This window comes from Panicum virgatum, chromosome 9K (genome assembly GCF_016808335.1).
Source record: "Panicum virgatum strain AP13 chromosome 9K, P.virgatum_v5, whole genome shotgun sequence".
Classification (NCBI taxonomy): domain Eukaryota; kingdom Viridiplantae; phylum Streptophyta; class Magnoliopsida; order Poales; family Poaceae; genus Panicum; species Panicum virgatum.
This window is the reverse complement of record NC_053144.1, coordinates 67,104,849-67,129,803: the sequence shown is the minus strand read 5'-3', so window position 1 is coordinate 67,129,803 and position 24,955 is coordinate 67,104,849. Positions and strand designations below refer to the sequence as shown.

The 24,955-nt window shown below is 42.1% G+C and overlaps 2 protein-coding genes across 9 annotated transcripts; both read left to right on the top strand.

Annotated features, from left to right (window-relative positions):
• Positions 1–3,177: 3,177 nt before the first annotated feature.
• Positions 3,178–8,527, top strand: LOC120647270 (putative ribosomal large subunit pseudouridine synthase SVR1, chloroplastic). Of its 2 annotated transcripts, XM_039924005.1 has the most exons (11): positions 3,180–3,246; positions 3,687–4,242; positions 4,765–4,844; positions 5,089–5,189; positions 5,316–5,385; positions 5,546–5,639; positions 5,729–5,777; positions 6,065–6,212; positions 7,032–7,088; positions 7,528–7,583; positions 7,935–8,527. In XM_039924005.1, exons 2-11 carry the CDS (start codon positions 3,723–3,725, stop codon positions 7,993–7,995), a joined length of 1,236 nt encoding a protein of 411 aa, XP_039779939.1. In that variant the 5' UTR covers positions 3,180–3,246; positions 3,687–3,722; the 3' UTR covers positions 7,996–8,527. The 2 variants fall into 2 exon arrangements, with proteins under 2 accessions (XP_039779940.1, XP_039779939.1); XM_039924006.1 differs by lacking the exon at positions 7,935–8,527 and having other exon boundaries at positions 3,178–3,246; positions 7,528–7,587.
• A 2,946-nt stretch (positions 8,528–11,473) lies between these two features.
• Positions 11,474–24,783, top strand: LOC120647269 (kinesin-like protein KIN-UA). 7 transcript variants are annotated; one of them, XM_039923999.1, is made up of 20 exons: positions 11,474–11,877; positions 12,288–12,388; positions 12,500–12,622; positions 13,084–13,269; positions 16,437–16,658; positions 16,762–16,912; positions 17,017–17,166; positions 17,940–18,028; positions 18,526–18,738; positions 18,986–19,120; positions 19,268–19,450; positions 19,960–20,073; positions 20,194–20,319; positions 20,391–20,515; positions 20,642–20,736; positions 21,863–21,988; positions 23,095–23,220; positions 23,487–23,630; positions 23,883–24,011; positions 24,131–24,783. In XM_039923999.1, the coding sequence occupies exons 1-20, from the start codon at positions 11,718–11,720 to the stop codon at positions 24,271–24,273; spliced, it is 2,841 nt and encodes a 946-aa protein (XP_039779933.1). In that variant the 5' UTR covers positions 11,474–11,717; the 3' UTR covers positions 24,274–24,783. The 7 variants fall into 7 exon arrangements, with proteins under 7 accessions (XP_039779933.1, XP_039779934.1, XP_039779931.1 ...); XM_039924000.1 differs by having other exon boundaries at positions 11,478–11,877; positions 19,966–20,073; positions 20,391–20,520; positions 20,644–20,736; XM_039923997.1 differs by having other exon boundaries at positions 11,478–11,877; positions 20,391–20,520; positions 20,644–20,736.
• Positions 24,784–24,955: the final 172 nt, after the last annotated feature.

Below are 24,955 nucleotides of genomic sequence, written 5' to 3'. Positions count from 1 at the left end.
GTACTAAATTAAGTCTATTTGCAAAACTTTTTTTTATGATGGGTGTAATTTTGCGCGACGAATCAAATGAGCTAAATTAATTCATGTTTGGCTACAGTGATGCTACAATAACTATCCTCTAATCGTGTGGTCAAAAATCTTATTGGATTGGACTCATGAATTAGCACATGGTTCTCTTTTATTTAATATTTTTAATTAGCTGTCAAAGTAGTAAACAACTCTAGTGCCGGAAAAATTAAACAGTGCGATTCAGTGGACTTTCCCTGAATGAATAAACACTTGTCACTCTTCCAGCCACAGAGCTCGTTGGTTACCAGGATAGGGTTAGGTGTCGAGGGGGCATTGCATTCACAACCATCCATCCATGTCGGCGGTATCTTATGGCCATTTTATGTGCTCTATTGTTTTTACACAGCAATGAGGTCTATAACGAGATTGTCACCGGTCGGCTTCGTCGAGTGCAACCTCCTCACAGACGTCCCTGCTCCCTCCGTTCCAAATTATAAGACATTACAACAATTTTGGAGAGTCAATTTTTTTATATTTAACCAAATTTATATAATAGAATAATAACATTTATTATATAAACTAAGTACCATTAGATTCTTTATTAGTTATATTTTTATATTAAATCAATTTGATATCAAAAATTTTTATATTTTTCTCTATAATCTTAGTCAATTTTGATATTATTTTGACTCTTCAAGATTCTTGGGATGTCTTATAATTTAGAACGAGGGAGTATTTTATAAGATCATCATAGATCACAAAGTCAGACTCAAGTATTTTCGGCTGCGAAAAAGTGAGATTTCTTTTTGGCTGGCTAGCACATTTTTAGTAATAAAGGTATCTGACAATTTGACATAAAATATCCCTAGTGTTGTCCGGTAGCTTGTTCTTTTTTCTAGTATCATATATCAATCCTTATTTTTTATTACCTTCTGTTTGTTTGCTCTTACATCTGCAGTCGAAAAGAATTTCTCCCCAGGTCAGCAGGCCTGGACAGGTGGACGATCATCACACAAATAACCCATAAGCAGACCCCCAGCCCACAAGAACCGGTCGAAATAAGCCCGGAATGGAACGGGGTTTTCCTAGCCTGGCCCAGGATTTGATCGCACCTTTAACCTTTGCGTCTCGGTCGGCGGTCACGCGGCTCCCCTTCGCCACCGCCGGCGGCTGCTGCAGTCTTCCCCGCCACGCGCTCCCCTCCGCCGCACCTACTCCTGGGAATGGATCGTCGTCCAAAATTCAACTAGCAATATCCAACTAATATCCAATTAATGTGACTCTATCATCCAATCCAATCCTACTAGATAGTTTCCACCATCCAATTCTATCCAATCCAACCTCATATACATATTATCCATCCGATCAATCCAAATCAACCACAGGTGGCCTCCAGCCCAAACTAACATGCAAAATTTACCTGCACAGCAACAGCAAATGACAATTCTGCCCGTCCTACCTTTATCTTCTCCCTCCCACGGGCTCCTTTCCCCTCCAGCGGAGACATAGCAGAGGCCGCGACGCCGAATCTTCCCTGGCGGCCGGCCCCTCCCTGCAGCGGCCATGTCGGTGCACAGACAGCGGCGTTCACGTGTCCTCCAGCCTCATAGCTCCCTTCGTTTCAGCTCCGACCTGCTGTGTTGTGTTGCTACAAGAAAACCGCATCCCCCGCGATGCAGCTGCTGCCCACTCTGCCAGCTCCAATCAATTCCCCGGCCGGCCGGCCGGCGATCCCCAAGGGAGGGGCCTAGCTTTCCTCGGATTCTTGTGTGCCCTACATGTGGCTCCTTGGGAGGTGAGTACCTACGGAGGCATGGCATTGGAGGCCCTGGTGCCGTCCCAATCTCAACAACGAGGTAGCAGCCGTCACTTTGGGTGTGGCGTCATGGCAGGAGAGCCTTGGAAATGGCCTCTTTTGGGGAGCGGAGGGGGCGGTGGAGTTGAGTGGCACTGGCGTTGGCAGCTGGGCCGCGGCCGCGTGCTCGTCGTCGATGCTGCTGCGTGAGTTCCAGGAGCCGGCCGGTAACATCCCGATCCTGGGCGCCGCCGTGCCGCCAGTGAAGTCCGGGACAAAGTCGGTCAGGACTCCCCATGCGGCGGCGCCGAGGGCGAAGGCGCCGGTCGAGGTGCAGACGAGCACTGCGGGATCTCGGCGTCAGCGGCGAGGCGCAGGGATGCGCAGCCTCCTCCCCCACCCCCACCCCCACCCTACCCGTCGGCGGCGAGGCCGGACTGCTCCGCGCGGCGGCGGGGGAGAGACGCGCTGCGGCGTGCGACGGGGGACTCCGACCAAGAGGAGCGCTCCCCTCCTCAGTCTAATAGGATTCGGATCATTCTCTTTTTTTTTTTACCCAATAGAGCCTAATCCTAAATTATCTAAAGCAAATGGATATCCATATCCAACCTGATCCAAATTCAGTTAAATCCAAGGGCCAAAATCCAATTGGATTTGGATTTAGCCCAATCCATTTCCAGGAGTAGCCGCACCCATGATCTTCGCCGCCACGCCCACGAGTTTCGCTGTCACGTGGTGCGACGGCCGCGACAGCACCTTCGCGCACGGGCACTGCTTCGGTCTCGGTGCTGGACGCGGCTCTTCTTTCTTCTCCCTCGGCAACTGCTTGGTACGGTGACGGATATTTTCCCTGTTGGGTGTTACGTCTGCATTGGACGAAGGCTGCCAGCACCGACAGATCGTCGGCGGAGGAAAGAATCATCTTGCGCATTACCCGAGAAGAGGACTCATTTGTAAATTTTGGAGAAAGTTTCACAATATACCCTCTAATTTGGATGACGCTTAATATCGCGATCCAAAATAGAGGTATACATGTAAAATATTGATTTGTATTTTTTTAATATACTCCCTAAATCGGGTCGCCATCCAGAATAGAGGTGAATGCATAATTTGTAATCTCTCCGTTCTAAATTACAGATTGTTTGATTTTTTGGATCTCAAGTTGACTGCTCGTTTTATTGTAAACTTATACAAAATACCACTTTTTTTATTATGGTTTGCTTTATTAATACAAAGTTTATGAAGAATAATTTAAATTTAATTATATTTATATAAACTTTTTTATAAAATAAGCGGTTAAATTTAGAGTTAAAAAATCAGACTATAAAATAAATGGTTAAATTTAGAGTTAAAAAAGTCAAACGATGTGTAATTTAAGATCAGATGTCATTCCCACTCCTACCAGCTTCGACTTGGAGGCGCAAGCGCGGCGATATCCGATAAGGCTACCCCCAACGGTTCCCTGTATATGGCCCCCCACCCCACGTAGGGGGAGCTTTGGGGGGAAATCCGATCCAACGGTTCCCCCCAAAGCTCCCCCTATATAAGGGGGGAGTTGAAACTCCCTCTATATATAGGGTGAGTTTCAACTCCCCCTATATCTCTAATCACACCGTTTCTTCATGATATTAATCCCGTTTGAGCCCCGTAACATGATGATAATGCGTATTATGACAGTACAAATATTGTATGATTTTTTTTAAATTCAAAAACGATAAATAAATTGTTAGTTAATGAGTGATAGTATATAGAGGGAATAGATATGGGGGGAATGGTTGGAGAGAAGGAGTTATAGGGGGAGGAATCTTTTAGAGGGAGATAGTAAAATATAGTAAATAATATGTTTGGGGGGAGTTAGATGGGGGGAATGGTTGGAGATAGCAACCCCAAAACTCCTCCGCAAGCACCCACCCCGTTCATGGCCCTCGCCACTGCAACCACGGCCGCGGCCGTCTCCCTCCACCCTCTCCTCACCCGGCCCGCCTGCGTCCTCCGCTTCGGCCGCCGCCTGACTCCCCACCTCCTCCGCGCCACCTCCTCTGCCTCCAGCGCCCCGGATTTCAACATCACCTTCGCGGAGCCCGCTCCGGCAAAGAAGGCCTCGTCCCCCGCCCCGTCCGCGCAGCCTCTGGTCCCATGGATCGTCCGCGGGGAGGACAGGAAGCCACGCCTCAGCACCTCGCCGCCACCGGAGGTGCTCCAGGCCATTGCGCTCGCGGAGGCGGAGGCCAAGAAGGCGGCTAAGAAGGAAAGTCTCAAGGGCCAGAAGGGTGCGGTTGCTGCCGCCGCTGCTTCGAGTGCCGGCATCAAGACCAAGGAAAGGAAGGACGCCCCGGCCGCGCCGCCCAAGTTCTCAAAGGCGGCCAGGAGGTTCTACAATGAGAATATCAAGGAGCGCGAGCCGCAGCGGCTCGCCAAGGTCCTTGCCGCTGCAGGAGGTATTCCTTGCCCTTCTGTAATTTTGGACTTCAAGAGCTTGGCTTGCATTGATACAAGTAGTAATAGCTTAAGGAGTTGTGCAGATAAGTTAACGCCCCCCATTTCAGATCAGAAGTTAAGAGACGATGCTATTGGTAGTGAATTGTTGTTGATACTACTATACTAGTTATTCTAGTTTCTGGAGGTAACCATGCTTTATACTACAATTAGGATCTCCAGGGTTCCTAGCACCTAGCATTTTAGGCCAAATAAACTACGCTAGAAAACTCAGGTTGTTCTTCTTCCAAATCAGAAACTTTTTCCCAAAATTGGTTGCTTCTGTTTACACACATGGTTTGTGCGCTCCTGATAGTTCAACACCAGCAGTTTGGGTCGATTTTTTCATTTGTCATTTGTAATATTGGCTAAGTTGATTTTTCCTTTAATTGATGAGTAACTCTAGCACTATAACATTTCACTCTTCAACACTTTTGGAGTTTTTTTTTATTACCTTTTTCTTTATGCTTACTCGACAACCCCAGTGGCCTCAAGAAGGACGAGTGAGGAGCTCATTTTCCAAGGGAAAGTGACTGTCAATGGCGCAGTCTGCACTTCTCCTCAGGTATGACGAGGAGATACTAGTTTTGGTACTTTAGTTTCTTACATTCATAATATGTTTTAGCTGCATCCAAATTTGTTTGCTGTTGGTCTTACAAGAACATTTTTTCGTTCTGAGAAAACTTGAACTGTTTTGTATGACTTTTGGTTTTCGAATTTCGATCAATCCTTTTCTACTGCATTACTCTATGAAAAAAAAATCTTCACTTTGGTTAAATCAAAGGGTAAAATTAATTCATTTTATACAGACCAAAGTTGACATCTCGAAGGATTCTATCTATGTTAATGGGAACCGCATTTCCAAGAAGCTGCCCCCAAAGCTGTATTTTGCTGTGAACAAGCCAAAAGGGTTGGTCTCTTATTTTCCATGCTTTTCTTGTGTTCTGCATCGATGCCATGATTACCTTGCATTCCAGTGAAATATTTGTCAGAGAAAAGGAACCATCAATTTATGTGTTGTTTCCATTTGCTACAGGTATATCTGCTCATGTGGTGAAGAATCAAAGTCTGTTGTCTCCTTATTTAATGACTATTTGAAGGGTTGGGTATGTTCTATAGCTGGGCTTGGCATAACATCCATATTCTATCGATAATATTGAATTTTACAATAATTGATGAATTGCGGAACCTTTACCATATACATATTCTATTGAATTTCCCCCCGTATATTTTGCCAATCTCTAATATACCTTTACATATTTACAGAACAAGCTTCAACCAGGGCTGCCGAAACCACGCTTATTTACTGTGGGTCGTCTTGATGTTGCCACAGCTGGTTTGATAATAGTCACAAATGATGGTAACTTGATCATATTAGTAATATGTACGTGGAAATGGGCAGTTATTGGTCATCCAAGACCTAAACTTGATATTTGTGCTCCCTTTCAGGAGAGTTTGCTCAGAAACTTGCGCATCCTTCTTCAAATGTAACAAAGGAGTAAGTTTAACTTCTTCGTCGGTTTATATGTTTATTTGAGCACTGTAGTGTAAAAGTAACATTACTCAAACTACTGTAAACTATTCAAATTTTAATAGAACAAATATTCAATAATGTCTTCTTGGAACCACCTTCATGTATCTGTTATAATATGACAATTATGAAGGAAGACCACAAGAATAGCATGAAAGTATAACTTCGTCTTCTCCACACAAGGTTTTCCAATCATAAATCATCAGTAGGAAAATGAACATAAATTTGAATGACGTTTTTTCCCAATGTTGCAGATATGTAGTAACTATTGATGGTGTTGTGCACAAGAAACACCTCATAGCTATCAGTGAAGGCACAAAAATTGATGGGGTCATGTGCGTACCTGATTTAGTAGAGCCATTGGCTGAATCAGATACAAGAAAAACCCGTCTTAAGATAGTGGTAATTTTTATTTCAAGCTTGCTTTATTCTGTTCTATTCCTCATTGCCTACTTTGCTTATTCTCTTGAGCAATTTGGTGATTCTTTATCCACAAGAGTGTGAAAAAATTGGGTGATTTCCCACTTACCCTAAACCCTAAACTTAAGCCAAAAATATACCCTACTAACTTATCCTCTTGCTCTTTATTTACTGCTGTATACCCACATTGCCACATGAAAGTTATTTCTGAATAGTATCCTGTGGGAATGGTTCTAATTCATTTAGTACTTGGTAGGCTTGGTAAAGTGCCTGGCAAACATATGAAGTTCGTCACAATGTGTAGCCAGCAAGTAATTCCATCGATAATTTGTTTGGAACTGAAATAAAATTCCAATCTGTTCAAGTCATCTTTTGTAATGTTTGAAACTGTCCTGATCTGCAGAATTAGATCAGGCTGCTGGTATTAAAGAAACATTTTGTTTCAGTTTGTTCACAACTGGAAAAACATTAATACATATGATGAACTAATGTTGGAGCCTGGTCTTGCTTATTGATTCAAAGCTTGGTGGAATGGGTACATTGCCATGTTGATCTAATGTGAAAAGGGTGCAGGAAATGCTGTTGAGGAATCAAGCGTGTAGTTATTGCAATTCTCACTTTACCCTTGGTCCCTACTCTATTCCTTGTTAGTTTCCCATTTTTGTTGGACATACTGGCATTTAACATGCCAAGTTGTTTAATTACTGCAAATAGGCTTTGGCTGAAGCAATGTTCTAAACATGCTAAGCATTGGCGCATTGCATATTCTACTTGTCAGTTGATATTGTTGGCTTCTTGCAGGTTCATGAAGGACGAAATCATGAAGTTCGTGAACTTGTACAGAATGCAGGGCTAAAGGTTGGTTTGTATGATCAGTGTCCTTTTGTCAAGTTCTTTGTAGTTCATTCTTTATTCGTATCTTAACGTTTCTTTTGCATAATAAGTTATGTTATATTTATTTGGATCTAGGTTTGAGATGGTAGCATACTGTTGTTTTTGCCTTCTGTTTTTCACTGTCACTGTACTGTTGGAATGTAAGCTAAACACACCTGACAACCCATTGCTTCCATCACGGACATATCAGTAACACATGATGGCCTTATGGGCGCACACACTGCTATACACTCACCAATACACAGAAGCCACTGCTTTGTCATTCTTCACATAGTTTAGCTGGCATTGTGCTTGGACACAATAAAATGCAAATCTAAAAAAAAAAATATTTTGTTAGCCATATTTTGTTATATTGTTTTTTCCCTTGGAAAATATCTGATACTTAAATCCTTCTTGCTGATAGGTTTACGCATTGAAACGTGTTCGGATTGGCAGGTTCCGGCTTCCAGCAGATCTAGGGTAATGTACTTACTGTATCATTTTTGAAGATACTATTACGTTTGCATGGATTGATACCGTTATATTCAATTTGGCTGCTTTATAAAATGTTTTTAGGGCCTAACATTTTTCTGTCATTTTGGATTGTCAGATGGGGAATTTGAGTGTCAATAAAATCATGTGCCTGTAGAAACGGATATGGGAATACATGTAGAAACGGATATGTGAATACAAGTCCTGTTGTTGATTTTTTTTTTTGTCAGAGGCAGCTAGTGCATCATTATTTAGTATAGATGTGAAGTTAGACAAACAGTAGACAGGGTGCAAATCAAAAAGTGAGTATTAACCCTTTGTTTTATGTTAACTTTTCAGAATTGGGAAGTTTGTTGAGCTCAAACAGGCTGATATCAAGGCACTAGAAGGCAACAACTAGATATGACAGGCTGATATCAAGGCACTTGAAGGCACGAACTAGTGATGACATCTTTGCTCCTTCACTGATCAGTTTTGAATTAATGTGGATAAGTACATCTCCGTCAAAGGATGGCAACAATCCTTCTGACTCTCACAATTCAGGAGCTGCTACTCCACTTAGAAAACCTGTGAATCTCCTGGGTGTACATTGGTGGTGGTGGTGGTGGCTGATGAGCAAGTTCAACAAACATATTTTTGCCTGGAAGAACCTGTGAACTGCTTCGTTGAAGAACACCATGGTCCTAAAAAACAGCAGAACCTCCAATTCCGACGGTGGAGCAGCCTTTGGTGAAGGACATAAAACATTGTCAAAGAGCAGAACTCGTGAAAGCATGTACTCTGTATATCGGTGTTACGGTGTAAATCTACATGCTCTCATGCGAGCACATGAACCATTTTTCCAATGGTTAAACAGTAAAGGAACGTATCAGGTGTAAACCAACCTCGCCGTGCAAACTATGGAAATTTCAATCCGAATCATTGGATCAACATCCAAGGGGTATGAGGGATTGGGTAATTTTATAATCGGGACCTGCTCTTGGATTCTCTTGGATTGAGTAATTACACTTTTGCAAATTCCCTCTCCCACCTCCCTGCGCCCCTCCCCTTGGCCAAATTGCGTTGTAGCTTGTTTACTGCACACTGAATTAAGTGCCGAGTGGGAAATTATTCTCGTAACAACCGTGTTATTTGCTGCACTGCTGTGCCTGTGCAATTGTGTAATAATAAATAAATAAAACATCAAGTGTGATCATGACACCTGGGAGGCAAACAGGAGGGGAAAGACACCTGGTGGTGGAACGATGAGGTGCAAAGGACTATTAAGGAGAAGAATGAGTGTTTCAAGCGTCTCCACCTTGACAAGAGTGCAGCCAACATCGAGAGCTATAAATTAGCGAAGAGTGTTGCAAAGCGAACTGTGAGTGTAGCAAAGGGTAAGGCGTATGATGACCTATATCAGCGGCTAGGCACGAAAGAAGGGGAAAAGGACATTTATAGGTTGGCTAGGATCCGCGAGCAGAAGACAATGGACATCAACCAAATCAAATGCATTAAGGATGTGACAGATCGACTGCTAGTGAAGGATGAGGAGATCATGGATAGATGAAGAGAGTACTTCGACAAGTTATTTAATGGGGAGAGTGAGAGCCCTACCCTTGAGTTAGATGACTCTTTTGACGATACCAACAGACGTTTTGTGAGGAGAATTCAGGAGGTAGAGATCGGGGAGGCTTTGAAAAGGATGAAGGGAGGTAAAGCGATGGGCCCTGATGGTATTCCCATTGAGGTGTGGAGATGCCTAGAAGATAGAGCAATAGTATGGTTAACTAAATTTTTTTAATCTCATTTTTCGGTCAAACAAAATGCCAGAAGAATGGAGGAGAAGTATATTAGTACCTATCTTCAAAAATAAGGGCGATGTTCAAAGTTGTACTAACTACCGTGGGATTAAGCTGATGAGGCATACGATGAAGCTTTGGGAGAGGGTTATCGAGCATCGCCTAAAAAGAGTGACAAGTGTGACCAAAAACCAATTTGGGTTCATGCCTGGATGGTCAACCATGGAGGCGATTTTCTTAATACGACAATTGATGGAGAGATATAGGGAGCAGAAGAAGGATTTGCACATGGTCTTCATTGACCTTGAGAAGGCATATGACAAAGTACCGAGAAATGTCATGTGGTGGGCTTTGGAGAAGCACAAAGTCCCAACTAAGTACATTACCCTCATTAAGGATATGTACAAGGATGCGACGACGTTTGTCCGGACATGTGATGGCCACACCACTGACTTTTCTATTAACATAGGCCTACACCAGGTGTCAGCATTGAGCCCTTATTTATTTGCTTTAGTGATGGATGAGGTCACAAGGGATATACAAGGTGAGATCCCTTGGTGTATGCTCTTTTGCTAATGATGTGGTGCTAGTTGACGAGAGTAGGGCAGGGGGTTAATAGGAAGTTAGAGCTATGGAGACGCACGTTAGAGTCGAAAGGGTTCAGACTTAGTAGGACCAAGACCGAGTACATGATGTGCGATTTCAGCGCGACTAGGCATGAGGGGGGAGACGTTAGTCTAGATGGGCAAGTGGTGGTCCAGAAGTATACTTTTTGGTATTTAGGATCGGTGCTACAAAAGGATGGCGACATTAATGAAGATGTTAGGCATAGAATTTCAGCTGGCTGGTTGAAATGGCGGCAAGTTTCTGACATCCTTTGTGACAAGTGGGTACCACAAAAGTTAAAAGGCAAATCCTATAGGACAACAATTCGTCCGGCGATGTTATACGGTGCTGAATGTTGGCCTACAAAAAGGCGACATGTCCAACAACTGAGTGTAGCAGAGATGCGGATGTTGCGGTGGTTTTGCGGGCACACAAGGAGGGATAGAGTCCGGAACGAAGTTATTCGGGATAGGGTCGGGGTGGCACCAATTGAGGAGAAACTTACCCAGCATCGGCTGAGATGGTTTGGACATGTCCAACGAAGGCCTCCTGAGGCGCCGGTGCGTAATGAGGTTCTTGAGCGGGTCGATAATGTAAAGAGGTGTAGAGGTAGACCTAAACTGACGTGGGATGAGTCGGTTAAGAGAGACCTTAAGGATTGGAATATCTCTAAAGAGATAGCTTTGGATAGGAGCGCTTGGAGACTAGCTATCAATGTGCCTGAACCTTGAACTTATTTCTTTCGGATTTCATCTCTAGCCTATCCCAACTTGCTTGGGAAAAAAATGCTATGTTGTTGTTGTTGTAAGCGTGATCATGACAATATCTATTCGTTAGTCCTCACTGAACAAAGAATTATTGTTTCATGCAACCGTCTTTGGTGTGGTTGGTGACTAGTGCTAATTTGGTGTGAGAGAAAAGAGAATATATCAGATACAAACTAACCTCTCCGTGCAAATTTCAATTTGGGTCATTAGATTAACATCTGCTGCTGGCAACTAGCGAAACAGAGTGGGTAAAGTGGATGAATTGAACTGTTGCAATAACTGATTAATGGAAATTGGAACAGCTCTCTAGGCTCTTTCTTCCGTTTTTTTATTATAAAAAAGAACATGCAAAATTCAAAAATGAGAGACAACACACAACACAAGGGCCTGTTTGGTTCTCTGCGCTAGGGAGTGCTAGAAAACTTTGACCGCTAATTACGGTGTTAAACAAAGTCAGTTTACAAAACCAACTCCATAACCTCTGCGCTAGGAACCATGAAGAATCTAATAAGGTCTTTGACTGCATCACTGTAGCTAATCACCGATTAATTACCGTCGTTAGATTCGTCGCGAAAAGTTACATCCATCCCTAAAAAAAATTTATAAATAAACTTCATTTAGTGCTCCATACATGTGAGATTTTTTTTTTTTTGAGAAATGTGCATGCTAAGACGCTGGCGCGATCCAAACACGGAAGGCCAGCCACCGCAGTCCCCATCCCCCGTTTGGGAACCGGGAAGGCTCCTTCCCCAACAAGCCAGGCAGCCAGCTGAGCCACCCCACCCGCGTTCGGGCACCGTCGTCGTGCGCGCCTCAACTCAAAAACACAAACGGAAAACCAGAACCCCAGCACCACGCCCGACGCCGCCTCAATCAACCCTCGCCTCCCCCCATTTCTCTCCGCCTCCCGCTTTCCCGTCGCCGACGCCCAGAGACACCCACCCGCAATCTGGCCTACCGCGGCGGCGATGGCGACGGGCGGCGGGTGGGCGCCGGCACGGTCCGTCGAAAGGCATGGCGCGCCCCGGGGCGGCGGCACGAGGTCCAAGTCGGTCGCGCCAGGTCTACGCCGCCCCTCCCCGTCCCCTGCGAGGTCGCGGGCCGCCACCGACAACGGCGGCAGCGCAGGTATCTATCTCCCCTTGAATGATCGGTGAATGCATTTCTATTCCCCTCTTCCCGTCAGCAAATCGGAAGCGCGTGTTGGAGTTTCGCTGTTCATTTTGTCGGTTTCTTGTTGTACGGCATTGATTCGGGTTGAAATGAAACGGGGGGGGGGGGGGGGGGGGGGGGGGGGGGGGTTGCAACGGTAACGGAAATGCCGCTGGAGGGATAAGCTTTGCTGCATTGGCAGCTCGCTGATACTCCCGAGGATTGATAGCCCTTCCCTTCTGGTGAGCTTGTTCACGTCAAGCCCGCTCACTTGCACTAAATTTACTCCCTGATTGGTTGATGCTTGCACAGTACCACTGGCCTCTGCTATTTATTGTTGCACTATTGATTCCAAACTGATATAAAGGTGGCCTTCACAATCACAGATTCGTGCAGAGTGAGAGTTGCTGTAAGGCTCCGGCCGAACAATTCAGAGGATTTAGCTCATGGCTCTGACTTTGATAGTTGTGTTGAATTGCAGCCTGAGGTTAGCCTGTACATCCCATTTTACCTTTTGCATTTTGTTATAAGCAACGCATTGGATGTATAAAAGTAAATTTTCTGCAGCTAATTGTGTTGATGATCTTGTTTTCTGAAGTCCAAGAGGTTGAAACTGAAGAAAAATAACTGGAGTTGTGAATCCTACAAATTCGATGAGGTTTTCAGTGAAAACGCTTCACAGAAACGTGTGTACGAAGTTGTTGCAAAGCCAGTGGTTGAGGCAAGTCATGCATTCCTGGTTCCAGTAATTTATTACTTTATTTCGACGTTCAACATCGAACCAATCAAAAGAAATTTTGCTTTGCTAACGTTACAATGTTTAAGTCACTACAGTGCAAGCTTATGGTAGAATAGCAATAATAGTTAATTATATTTTCAGTAGAAAACCTGTGGACTATGCTTAGAATTTTCCTGGTAGGCAGTGCATTTCCTAGTTTAGTGACTTCAAAGAAATTTTTCTCACCCACCCCAACTTGATTATGATTAAGGCTTTGTTCTCCCTGTTCTTGAGTGTAGTAATACTAATACTTAACATTGGTTGGTCATTTTTTGCATTTTCATGATTTCCTTTTGCTGCTCAACAGTCTCTTCGACTAGTATTTCTTTTTCAGGGTGCAAGTAGTCGATGAGTTACATTTTGTATGAAATAAATATAAAATAAATGCTAACGTACCTTTGCAGAGTGTATTAGAAGGCTATAATGGGACAGTAATGGCCTATGGTCAAACAGGTACTGGCAAAACGTATACAGTTGGTCGACTTGGAAAAGATGACCCTTCTGAACGTGGTATAATGGTCAGAGCATTGGAGCACATACTTTCTAGTATGTCTTTTGAGACAGATCGTGTTGCAATATCATATCTACAGGTTCTATTCCCAACTACTATAAATTCTGTCATATAACTTTATTTTACCTTTTCTACTAGCACTGATCAATATTTGTAGAATTGCTTTAGCTTTCTCATTTCCATAATTGGTATTGTAAGAAACTAAGAATGGACATATTTATATGTTGATGGTCATGTAATTTAGCTGCATTGTTTATAAATGCTTTTTTAGCACAAAAATAATAATATTTATTTATTGTTATTGGTTATGCGTGTAAATATTCTATGCGTTCAGGAGACTAAATGGAAGGGTCAGAAGACGAAGGAGGTCGAGGATACTGGCTTCAAGCTTTGGTACACGGGGGCAACATCGGGTAGGAATGGTGTTGATATCTTGATCGATAGGAGCCTTAAGGATGGAGTCGTAGAGGTTAGAAGGCGAGGCGACCGGATTATCCTGGTCCGGATGGTAGTTGGAGATTCGGCTCTGAATGTGATCAGTGCCTATGCCCCTCGGTAGGTCTTAGTGAGAGCACCAAGAGGTAGTTCTGGAAAGACCTGGATAGTATGGTCAGTACCCTGCCTATCAGCGAGAAACTTTTCATAGGAGGAGATCTCAACGGCCATGTGGGTGCGACTAATGTAGGGTTCGAGCGAGTGCACGGGGGTTTTGGATATGGTAGCAGGAGTCAAGAGGGGGAGGAGGTTTTGAACTTCGTGTTGGCCTACGACTTGTTGATAGCGAATATCCTTTTTAGGAAGAGGGAATCCCATCTTGTGACCTTTTGTAGTGGACAACACTCGAGCCAGATCGACTATATCCTTGCTAGGAGGGAGGATAGACGGGATTGCTTAGATAGTAAGGTTTTTCCTGGAGAGTGTGTTGTCTCTCAACACAAACTTGTGGTGGCGGATTTTCGTTTTCGGGTACGTGTCCACCGGGACAAACGTGCCAAGATTGCGAGAACGAAGTGGTGGAAGCTTAGAGGGGAAGCGGCGCAAACGTTTAAGAAAAGGATGCTAGGTGAGGGGCCTTGGGAAGAAGGAGAAGATGTAGACGACATGTGGCTAAAGATGGCAACATGTGTTCGGAAGGTGGCCTCAGAGGTGTTTGGCGTGAGTAGGGGAGGCAAACAGGGAGGGAAAGACACCTGGTGGTGGAATGACGAGGTGCAAAGGGCTATTAAGGAGAAGAAGGAATGTTTCAAGCGCCTCCACCTTGACAAGAGTACAGCCAACATCGAGGGCTATAAATTAGCGAAGAGCGCTGCAAAGCGAACTGTGAATGTAGCAAAGGGTAAGGCGTATGATGACTTGTATCAACGGCTAGGCACGAAGGAAGGGGAGAAGGACATTTATAGGATGGCTAAGATCCGTGAGCGGAAGACAAGGGACGTCAATCAAATCAAATGCATCAAAGATGGGACAGATCGACTTCTAGTGAAGGATGAGGAGATCAAGGGCAGATGGCGAGAGTACTTCGAGTTCGACAAGTTGTTTAATGGGGAGAAGGAGGGGCCTACCCTTGAGTTAGATGACTCTTTTGACGATACCAACAGACGCTTTGTGAGGAGAATTTATGAAGCAGAGATCGGGGAGGCTTTGAAAAGGATGAAGGGAGGTAAAGCGATGGGCCCTGATGGTATCCCCATTGAGGTGTGGAGATGCCTAGGTGACAGAGCGATAGTATGGTTAACTAATCTTTTTAATCTCATTTTTCGGTCAAACAAGATGCCTGAGGAATGGAGGAGAAGTATATTAGTACCGATCTTAAAAAACAAGAGAGATGTTCAGAGTTGTACTAACTACCGTGGAATTAAGCTGATGAGCCATACGATGAAGCTATGGGAGAAGGTTATCGAGCACCGCCTAAGAAGAGTGACAAGTGTGACCCAAAATCAGTTTGGGTTCATGCCTGGTAGGTCGACCATGGAGGCGATTTTCTTAATATGACAATTGATGGAGAGTTATAGGGAGCAGAAGGACTTGCACATGGTCTTTATTGACCTCGAGAAGGCGTATGACAAAGTATCGAGAAATGTCATGTGGTGGGCCTTGGAGAAGTACAAAGTCCCAACTAAATACATTACCCTCATCAAGGATATGTACAAGGATGCGATGACATTTGTCCGGACATGTGATGGCGACACCACTGACTTTTCTATTAACATAGAACTACATCAGGGGTCAGCATGGAGCCCTTATTTGTTTTGGTGATGGATGAGGTCACAAGGGACATACAAGGTGATATCCCTTGGTGTATGCTCTTTGCTGATGATGTGGTGCTAGTTGACGAGAGTAGGGCAGGGGTTAATAGAAAGTTAGAGCTGTGGAGACGTACGTTAGAGTCGAAAGGATTCAGTCTTAGTAGGACCAAGACTGAGTACATGATGTGCGATTTCAGCGCGACTATGCATGAGGGTGGTGATGTTAGTCTCGATGGGCAAGTGGTGCTCTAGAAGGATACTTTTCGGTATTTAGGATCGATGATACAAAAGGATGGCGACATTGATGAAGATGTTAGGCATAGAATCTCAGCTGGCTGGTTGAAATGGCGTCAAACTTCTGGCATCCTCTGTGACAGGAGGGTGCCACAAAAGCTAAAAGGCAAGTTCTATAGGACATCGATTCGCCCGGCGATGTTATATGGTGCTGAATGTTGGCCCACAAAAAGGCGACATGTCCAGCAACTAAGTGTAGCAGAGATGCGGATGTTGCAGTGGTTTTGCGGGCACATAAGAAGGGATAGAGTCCGGAACGAAGTTATTCGGGAAAGGGTAGGGGTGGCACCAATTGAGGAGAAACTTACCCAACTTCGGTTGAGATGGTTTGGACATATCCAACGGAGGCCTCCTGAGGCGCCGGTGCGTAGTGGGGTTCTGAAGCGTGTCGATAAGGTAAAGAGGCGTAGAGGTAGACCTAAACTGACTTGGGACGAGTCGGTTAAGAGAGACCTTAAGGATTGGAATATCTCTGAAGATGTAGCTTTGGATAGGAGCGCTTTGAGACTAGCTATCAGCGTGCCTGAACCGTGACTTTTGTGTCTTTTGGGTTTCATCTCTAGCCTACCCCAACTCGGTTGGGACAAAAGGCTATGTTGTTGTTGTTGTTGTTGTTATTGGTTATGAGAATTGTATAGATATATAAAGGGTGACTTACGATTTGAGTTTGGTTTATCATACTAATTTGTATCCATTTGCTGTATAGTTGTACTTAGAATCTGTTCAAGATTTACTGGCTCCAGAGAAGACTAATATTCCAATTGTAGAGGATGCAAAAACCGGTGAAGTTTCCTTGCCAGGTGCTGCAATAGTTGAAATTAAAGACCTTGAACACGTTTTTCATCTTCTACAAATTGGTGAGGCAAATCGTCATGCTGCCAATACTAAGATGAATACAGAGTCATCTCGTAGCCATGCAATTTTAATTGTATGTTCCTACAGTACAACATCCAGTTCTGCGATGCACTCTCATTTTTAAGGTTCCATAAGTAAATGATATGGATATGAAAACTTAATGCCTTTTTTTCCAGATCCATTTGCAAAGGAGTTCAAGAATAAAAGAGGAAAAGAGCTCTTTATCTAATGATATGCATGACATTTTCCCTGATGATTTGCCACTTGTTCTCAAAAGTAAACTCTTGATTGTCGACCTTGCTGGATCAGAACGAATTGATAAATCAGGTAAGACTTCTCTCCATATTTTATCTTTTCAGTTGCAAATCAAGTTGGTTACTGAGTATTGCCACAAACATGTTCATATCTCTAAATTATTTCTTCTATCTCAGGAAGTGAAGGTCACATGATTGAAGAAGCCAAGTTCATCAATCTCTCATTAACTTCCTTAGGAAAGTGCATTAATGCACTAGCAGAAAACAGTCCGCATATACCAACAAGAGATTCAAAGCTTACAAGGATATTCCGTGATTCATTTGGAGGTGCTTATGACTTGCTCTTGTTGTCACTTGATTGCTAGCTTCTGTTTGCTGAAGTTCTCACACTGGTCCACACTTCAGAGAGTAATAAGCTATTGGGACCTTCTGAAACTATATCTTACATGACTTCAGTTCTTAATAGAAGGCAGTGGCTTTCTTGTGCAACTCCTAGAATAATACTTTCTCAGTCTAATACTTGGAATGTTGCCATGTTGTTGCTTTAGTTGCTGTTTATCATCTTTGACGTCCTGATGTTTGTACTGAAGTTCCATTTAATTATTAAAGAACAGATAGGGATGGAAAGAACTATTTAGTAATGACTGGCAGGAAGCGCTACGTAATGCTGGCTGAGTTACAGTTTGGTTAGGTAAAGTATTGGGATAATTTAGTCATTCTAGGTGTAAAGTCTTTTTATTTTAGGAGAGCTGCGCATCAATATATTAAGAATAAAAAGAAGGGGTAGAAACCCCCAGGTGATACAGTTAGGGGCCTGTATCATGCCCGGTGTAAGGTTGTAGGCTATCTGAAAACTTTGGAACATGCTCATTTGGAAGAAAAGCAAGTAGTCTGGCTTTTGAAGGCAAAGAAGCTAAGAGTTGGAAAGAAAAATGAGGGAAACGGTAGCATGCTGTAACTATATGCATTTTTCATGAATTTGGTCAGTTCATTTTGAATATCTAGTAATAGTAGGTTAATTCATTTTTGAATGATTTAATAGTTACCATTTTGCTATATCATCTGGTGGGTATGTCTTTGCTCAAATCTTTAATTGGCAGGGACCGCTAGGACTTCTCTTGTTGTGACAATAGGTCCATCTTCTAGACATTACTCAGAAACTTCAAGCACGATTATGTTTGGGCAGAGGGTAAGTTCAATTCGTCATTCCTTGCTCTTAATTAGTTAGTATTTATCTTTTGCATTACTATTGATTTCTGCAAAACCCAATAACATCAGATTATTGAACCTAGCAATTGAGATTAATCTTTCACTAGCTTTTGGTTTGTTAAGTGTTGCCTGAATTCAAATCAGTTCAAGACATTTATTTCACGGTGCAACCTGCCTTTACTTAATGCACTTTCACATATTACCGAGTTGATAATTTCATCTCAATTGCTTCAGTTATGGAAATTGCTATTGTGAAGCTAAGCAAACCCAACTTTGCAGTTTTGCACATAATGTGCAATGATAGACATTTCAGATTATGGTATAAAGTAATTTGTTGCTTGTTCTTAGCACTGTAACACCGTCAAAGACACTCGGGTATTCAGGAGTGTAACTGCATTTTTCTCAGATAAAGGGATTGCTTTCCTTGATTTTCTAAAAATTTATTTCTTGGGGTTTTACTTAGTTTGTGATTTGCAGGCGATGAAAGTAGTGAATACAATAAAGTTGAAGGAGGAGGTCGATTACAAAATTCTTTACAAGAAGATGGAGCGTGAGGTTGACCAACTCACATCAGAGATGGAGAGACAACAGAAGCTCATAAAAAGTGAGAAGATGCAATTGGATAAAAAGTTGAAAGAATCTGAGGGGTCCTTCCATGATTTAAGAATGACCTCCAATATACGAATCGAGGTATCTTTTATTGCATATGTATTATGCTTTTTGTTCCCTTTCTAAACTATGGCCAATCGCTTTATTTATGAGAAACTAATTTGCAGTTGTGTTCTACCCCATTGTATTCCCATAAATAGAAAAAATTGTACATTCATTTTGGTTTTTTCACAAAAATGTTCACTGTCTGCATTCATCAAGACCCTCTTCAGTATCATCATCATATTAAAAAAAGCCTTTGCTTATATTGGGTGTTTTATGAACCCAGAATCTGGAGAAGGAAAAATGTGAATTGGAATCTACAGTCAAAACTTTGATGCGGGACTTAGAGGAAGAGAGAGGCCAAAAGAATATGTTATCTGAACAGATCGCGGAGCTTGAAAAATTGCTCGACGAAAACAAGGTACCTTGGCATTACCATCTTATATACTTATCCCTGAATTACTCATATTTATTTTGATTTTATTCTAGTTTAACACAATACTGCTGCTGCATTGGAAAAAGCCATCACATGAAAATTTTGTTATCCTAATGCAAGATTTTTTTTTAGCAGCAGCAGCAGCTTGAGAACCTCTCAAGAACGAAAGTTCTTACTGATACCACCAAAGAGCATGAGAAGAAAATGGAGGAATTGCTGAGGCAACTTCAGGAAGAAAGGCATTGTTCATCAAGCTTGAAAGACCGTATGAGCATACTACAACAGGAACTGTGTGATGCTCAGAGTTCTACCCAGGTAAACTTTCAGATGCAGCCATTATTAAAGTTAGATAGTACTACTACTAGTATGTCACCAAATTGCGCCGTTCATTTGAGTTCTGGTTTCTTGATGCATACTACTTGATTACTATGTGTTTTGCCCTTGTTTTCCTTCCGTAACTGGTGCAGCTTAAGTTTTAAGTGGTAAAACACAATGTTGCATGACTAAGAGCTCCATAGCCTCAACTCTACTAGATTTAATATCTGTGCTTGATAGACTATTTCTCCATCTCCAAATTCGAAACTGATAAATCCATTTATGGGTTAGGTATTAGTTTCCATAATGTTTGGTTCTATTGACTACAAAGATTGAATCTACCTGAAAGTTTGTTCAACTTCCTGTACAACATATCTTGTGCCTTCAAATAGACACAAGAAAGCAATTCTACCTTCACATCTAACCTAATCCAATGCTAAATGTTGCTGCAAAATACGTCTTACAGATGTCTTCAGTTGACTATGAAGTGTGATAAAAGTGTATTCTAGTTGCAGGAAAGCATGGCCCGTGAATTGGAGAAGAAATTAACCGAAGTGACTGAAGAATTTACATGTCAAGTACAATCATTAAAAGAAAAAATCAGCGAACTCATTTCAGAGAAGGTATAACAAACAAGTTTTAGCTAATTTACCCGCCTGTGATTCCTATAAACACATGATTGTTTCCATTATTTTGAATTTGAAGTAATGCTCGACTACCTTCTTCTTTGGTAATTCTTGTAGGAAGTGATATATAAAGAGCTGAAGTCTACTCAAGAAAAGGTGCAGCAGGAAATGTGGCAGAGGCAAGGCCTTGAAGATCAAATCCTAAGGTTGAAACAGTCCACATCTGATAATTTTGCTGAAGAGGTACAATTCTGTTATCATAGACTTCGCCATTCTGATGTTAATTTTCTTATACTTAATTTTCTCTTTGACAGTCTAAAACATCAGATTGTATGGTTAGAACTGGATCTGGATTAGGCAATGCAACTTTTGTGTCCAAATCAGGAAAAATAAGAGAGGCTCTATCTGGTCAGAGGGGTACCATATCAAAGATATTTGAAGAAGGTAACTTTACTTTATGGAAGACAACCACAACCAGAGCAACTATGTTTATTTCTTGAGCCGCAATCCTGGTCATGTTTTGGCCCAATTGACACCCAGTTTTTTTTAATAATAACTGACACACAGTTGGTCTTCCAAACGTGCTTGCTCTGTTGAAGTCTGAGGATCTAGATGTGCAGATCCATGCTGTCAAGGTGGTTGCTAATCTTGCTGCTGAAGGTCCGAACTTTACCCCTCGTAACTGTGAATATATTCCATACTGCCTTGATCTCCATGAGTGTATTTGTATGAAAAACTTTTCTGCTAGGGCATCTGCAAAAAGAAATATTGAGATTTCGACATTAGCATTTGATAAATAAAAGTGATCACATACACTTGCTTACTTTGTTTAGTTTTCTTTCCACGAACACTTGGTAGGGCTGTATAGAAAAAGGGATCAATATACCTGCACACACAACCACATCCATCCACACATCAGCGGATTACATCACGTGCTGCCACAAACTTGAATGGTCGTACAACAAAATCCACTCAGTGAGTTAAGACAGCTCTGTTGCCTGACAGTTATATGTTATTATTCATATTAATTCAATATGGGCTGACCCAGGATCCAAATTTAACTGTTAGATCATTGTAGCTTCTAAAATTTTACAGCCTGCTGGTTGGGAGTATGAAACTGTAAATTCAGACGTTACGTAGATAACTACGTTTTTTCAATACAATATTTCTCTGGGGAAAAAGTAACTATGTTCTGTTTTTCGTTCTCTAGAAGAGATAGGTTATTAGTCTCTTTTTTAATGATGCTTTGCACAAGACAAGGTCACCAGTAACTTTTGCAATGATTGTTTCCATGGTGATATCTATCATTATTAATTAGTACAAAATTATTGTACCACAAAAGTGATTCACATAACAAACCTAATAATGCTATTTTCATGTGATGGATTTAAATAGTTTTGGCCATATTAACAGCTGAAGTAAAGTTTAACAACTTAAATTCCAAAATGTCTTACTCCCTCCGTTCCAAAATGTAAGATGTTTAAGTTCCTAAAGATTATGAAATTTTGACGAAGTTCATAAAAAAATGCACCAACACACACAGCATCAAAATAGTTTCATTAAATGCACCATGAAATGTGTCTTGATACTGCATTTTAATTGTTATTGTAGATTTCATAATGTCAACTTGGTCAAAGCTGGATAAGTTTGATTTAGGACAGACTAAAACATCTTATATTTTTCAAAGGAGTGTATGTCTAATGAAGGAAGTAGTTGGATTATGACCAGTATTTTGCACACTTGTCTTTTTTTGAAAGCTACTCACATGTCTTTTTTGGGACTGCAGATATTAATCAGGAAAAAATTGTTGAGGAAGGAGGACTCGATGCTCTTCTATCCCTTCTAGAAACATCAGAAAACACCACTATTTATCGAGTCACAGCTGGTGCTGTTGCTAACTTGGCAATGAATGGTAATGTATTCCAACAAAGCACTCTTCAGATTTCTCACATTTGGTCGAGATGTACCAATAATCATCTGCTGGCTCACTGCCAGAATTTTTAATTGTCATCATCACAATGTTTTACAGTCGTCCGACTAATCGCGATTAGTCGCGATTAGTCAGGCTTATCGTTCCCTTGGCACCGATAAGGAGCAACGACTAGGTATGAGCGGCTAGAATTCTAGTCGTCCGATTAGTCGTCGATTAGTCGTGATTAGTCGTTCGACTAGGTAGGAAAACGATCAGATTTGCAGTAATGGGCCGCGTCAACTGTGGTTGGGCTGCTGGGCTGGCATTAGGCCCATTAGGTTTTAGGTATATATGCACAAATGCATGTGCCTCAGACCCGCTGTCACCCAAATCTCACAAGTGAGTGACCAACTTACCATTATTGCGGTGTTCATGCTTGATATACACTATGTAATGTATAGTATACATATCATATCGGTCCTAGCATGATAGGATGACTATACAGACGACTAGGCTCGACTAGGCTCGACTAATCGGCCTGATCGACGACTAATCTCGACTAATCACCTTATCGGTGCCATGGCAACTAGGTTCGACTAGACGACTGTAAAACATTGCATCATCATCATGCATATTGGAAATGGCTGTCAACATGTGTCTTAATCTCTTTTTAGAATTTTAGAATTTTTTTCCATATTAATACCTATTGAAGTATAAGTGGATTGCCATCCTTCCCCCATCAGCTTAAGCTTTTGGATTGAATTGGTTGGTGCGTGCAACTCAATAATACCAAATGACCCAATTATTGCATTGATAAAGAAATATTGCAGAAGGCCACTTTCGTTTAGCTCCTTTCTATTATGTTCATTAAAATTTATTTATGAAGTATTCTATATGCATGAGTTTCTTAAGCACTGCATCTCCATCAAAATTCACGTTTTCTTGAACTATTTTGACGTTCTAACTGTATCTATTAAAGCTAAATATTAAAGTTTGCAACCCTTATGATTGGATCAATAGTACAGCTCAGAGAAAAAAATGAGTCAATAGTAAAACTTTTTACATCTCTAAGCTTTTTGTGTTCATGTTGATACTTGGTATTGCAGGATCAAACCAGGGTGTGATTATGAACAAAGGTGGAGCTCGATTATTAGCAAATGTTGCTTCCAAAACTGAGGATCCTCAAACTTTGCGAATGGTGGCTGGTGCGATTGCCAATTTGTGTGGGAATGGTACAGCTAGTTTGTCTTTATTAATATCAAGCTTTCAATGAAATTATGGTTATATGATTTACTATTGAGTTTAGAGTATCGGTTATGCATAAGCTTTAGTGTAATACTTCATTTACCATGAACTGTACACCTTACGGTGAGATCAAAGTTAATGCAGTGGTATCTTTTTTCTCAGAACCCACTGTTATTGTTTGACCATGTTGCTAGGAGTGTAACACTGATATTATGAGAATAATATTTGACCTATCAAAGGTGTACTTTTGCAGAAAAGTTGCACTTGATGTTGAAACAAGATGGTGGAATAAAAGCACTACTAGGAATGGTTCGCAGTGGACATGCTGATGTCATACCCCAGATAGCACGAGGAATAGCAAACTTTGCAAAATGTGAATCACGGGTGATAAGCCAAGGTCAGCTTAATTTTCCACTTGTTCCTCAAATGTTCCATAGTTGTTTTTTCTGGCGAGCTATTACAGCTGCAATTGGAAACCTTTAGTCGCATTGTGCTGTAAAGTGTTGAACACGTATGGCTTTGCCGCTGCTTTGGTAACTTGGGAATGCTGTTGTCATTGTTCCAGTACTTCCGTACATTGTGCTACTGAAGGTGAATATATTGAGTAACTAGTTCTTTAGATTCAGTAACAGCCTTTGCTACTCAATAGGTCACAGGAAAGGAAGGTCCCTTCTCATCGAAGACGGTGTCCTTACTTGGATGGTGGCCAATTCGACTAGGTTTTCTGCTTCCACAAGAAGACACATTGAGCTTGCCTTTTGCCATCTGGCTCAGAACGGTACGTAAAAGCAGAGGTTGCCCTTCACCGTTATGCCCTCTCTATAAGTTCATGCACTTGATGCAGAATCGTGGATGCTATTAAAATTTGATGCCAAATCTACCCACTCATCATTGCAGAAGACAACACCTGTGATATCATTGCTTCTGGGGGAATCAAGGAGCTGCTTCGCATATCAAGAGAGTCCCCGAGAGATGATGCACGTAATTTAGCTAAGAAGGCTTTAGATTCAAATCCAGCATTTCTAAGAGAGGTCCAATGAGTTTTCTCTTGGTATCATTATGATCAGGAAGTAAAGCTATCCTTGTGGAGTTGTTCATGAGAGTATGAATTCCTATGTTATGATGTTCTTTGCCATTGCCATTCTCACAAGTCCCCGTGCCCCTTCTCACCAGCACACATAACTAGGGGAAGAAAATTGTCCTTGTGGATGGCCAGATGTTGGGCTCATACAAGTTAGCCCTTCAGTTTCTCATATGTAAAAGGTTCGAGATGACTACACTGGGATGCGCAAGTACTGGCCTACGGAAGGTGCGGTGGTTCCTGTCAGATTACGCCCGTGCTACACCAAATACGACCGCGAGAAGTTCGTCAGCTACAGTGACCACTTCCATGACGACGACATAGCCGCACTGCTCCGCCACGCCTATCAGACTCATTGCATAGGCTATAGGTCCTCCAAAGCATGTGCGTACGATTGCTTCTTGAATTCGCCACCTGGACCGATCAACTTAGATTCCTGCTAATGTCTGTTCTGAATCGTATTATCCCTGATCTGATCGCCCTGCCTGCTATCCTGTTCCAATTCAACTCTGCCTGCGCAGCTTCAAATTGTCAATGCTTGCTGGTAGCAACCAACAACTTAACTGCATTTCCTATATCTCTGTAACATGAGAAGTCCTTCATGATTTTGCTACTTTGAAATAAATAATGATAACCTTACG

What these genes read in the sequence shown, in the direction of transcription:
- LOC120647270 (XM_039924005.1), top strand. Translation starts at nt 3,723, where the DNA reads ATGGCCCTCGCCACTGCAACCACGGCCGCGGCCGTCTCCCTCCACCCT. An exon ending in GATAATAGTCACAAATGATG is followed by an intron (nt 5,640 to 5,728) that starts GTAACTTGATCA and finishes GCTCCCTTTCAG; the next exon opens with GAGAGTTTGCTCAGAAACTT. An exon ending in TACAGAATGCAGGGCTAAAG is followed by an intron (nt 7,089 to 7,527) that starts GTTGGTTTGTAT and finishes TCTTGCTGATAG; the next exon opens with GTTTACGCATTGAAACGTGT.
- LOC120647269 (XM_039923997.1), top strand. Translation starts at nt 11,718, where the DNA reads ATGGCGACGGGCGGCGGGTGGGCGCCGGCACGGTCCGTCGAAAGGCAT. An exon ending in CGACAACGGCGGCAGCGCAG is followed by an intron (nt 11,878 to 12,287) that starts GTATCTATCTCC and finishes TCACAATCACAG; the next exon opens with ATTCGTGCAGAGTGAGAGTT. An exon ending in CGATTATGTTTGGGCAGAGG is followed by an intron (nt 18,029 to 18,525) that starts GTAAGTTCAATT and finishes TGTGATTTGCAG; the next exon opens with GCGATGAAAGTAGTGAATAC.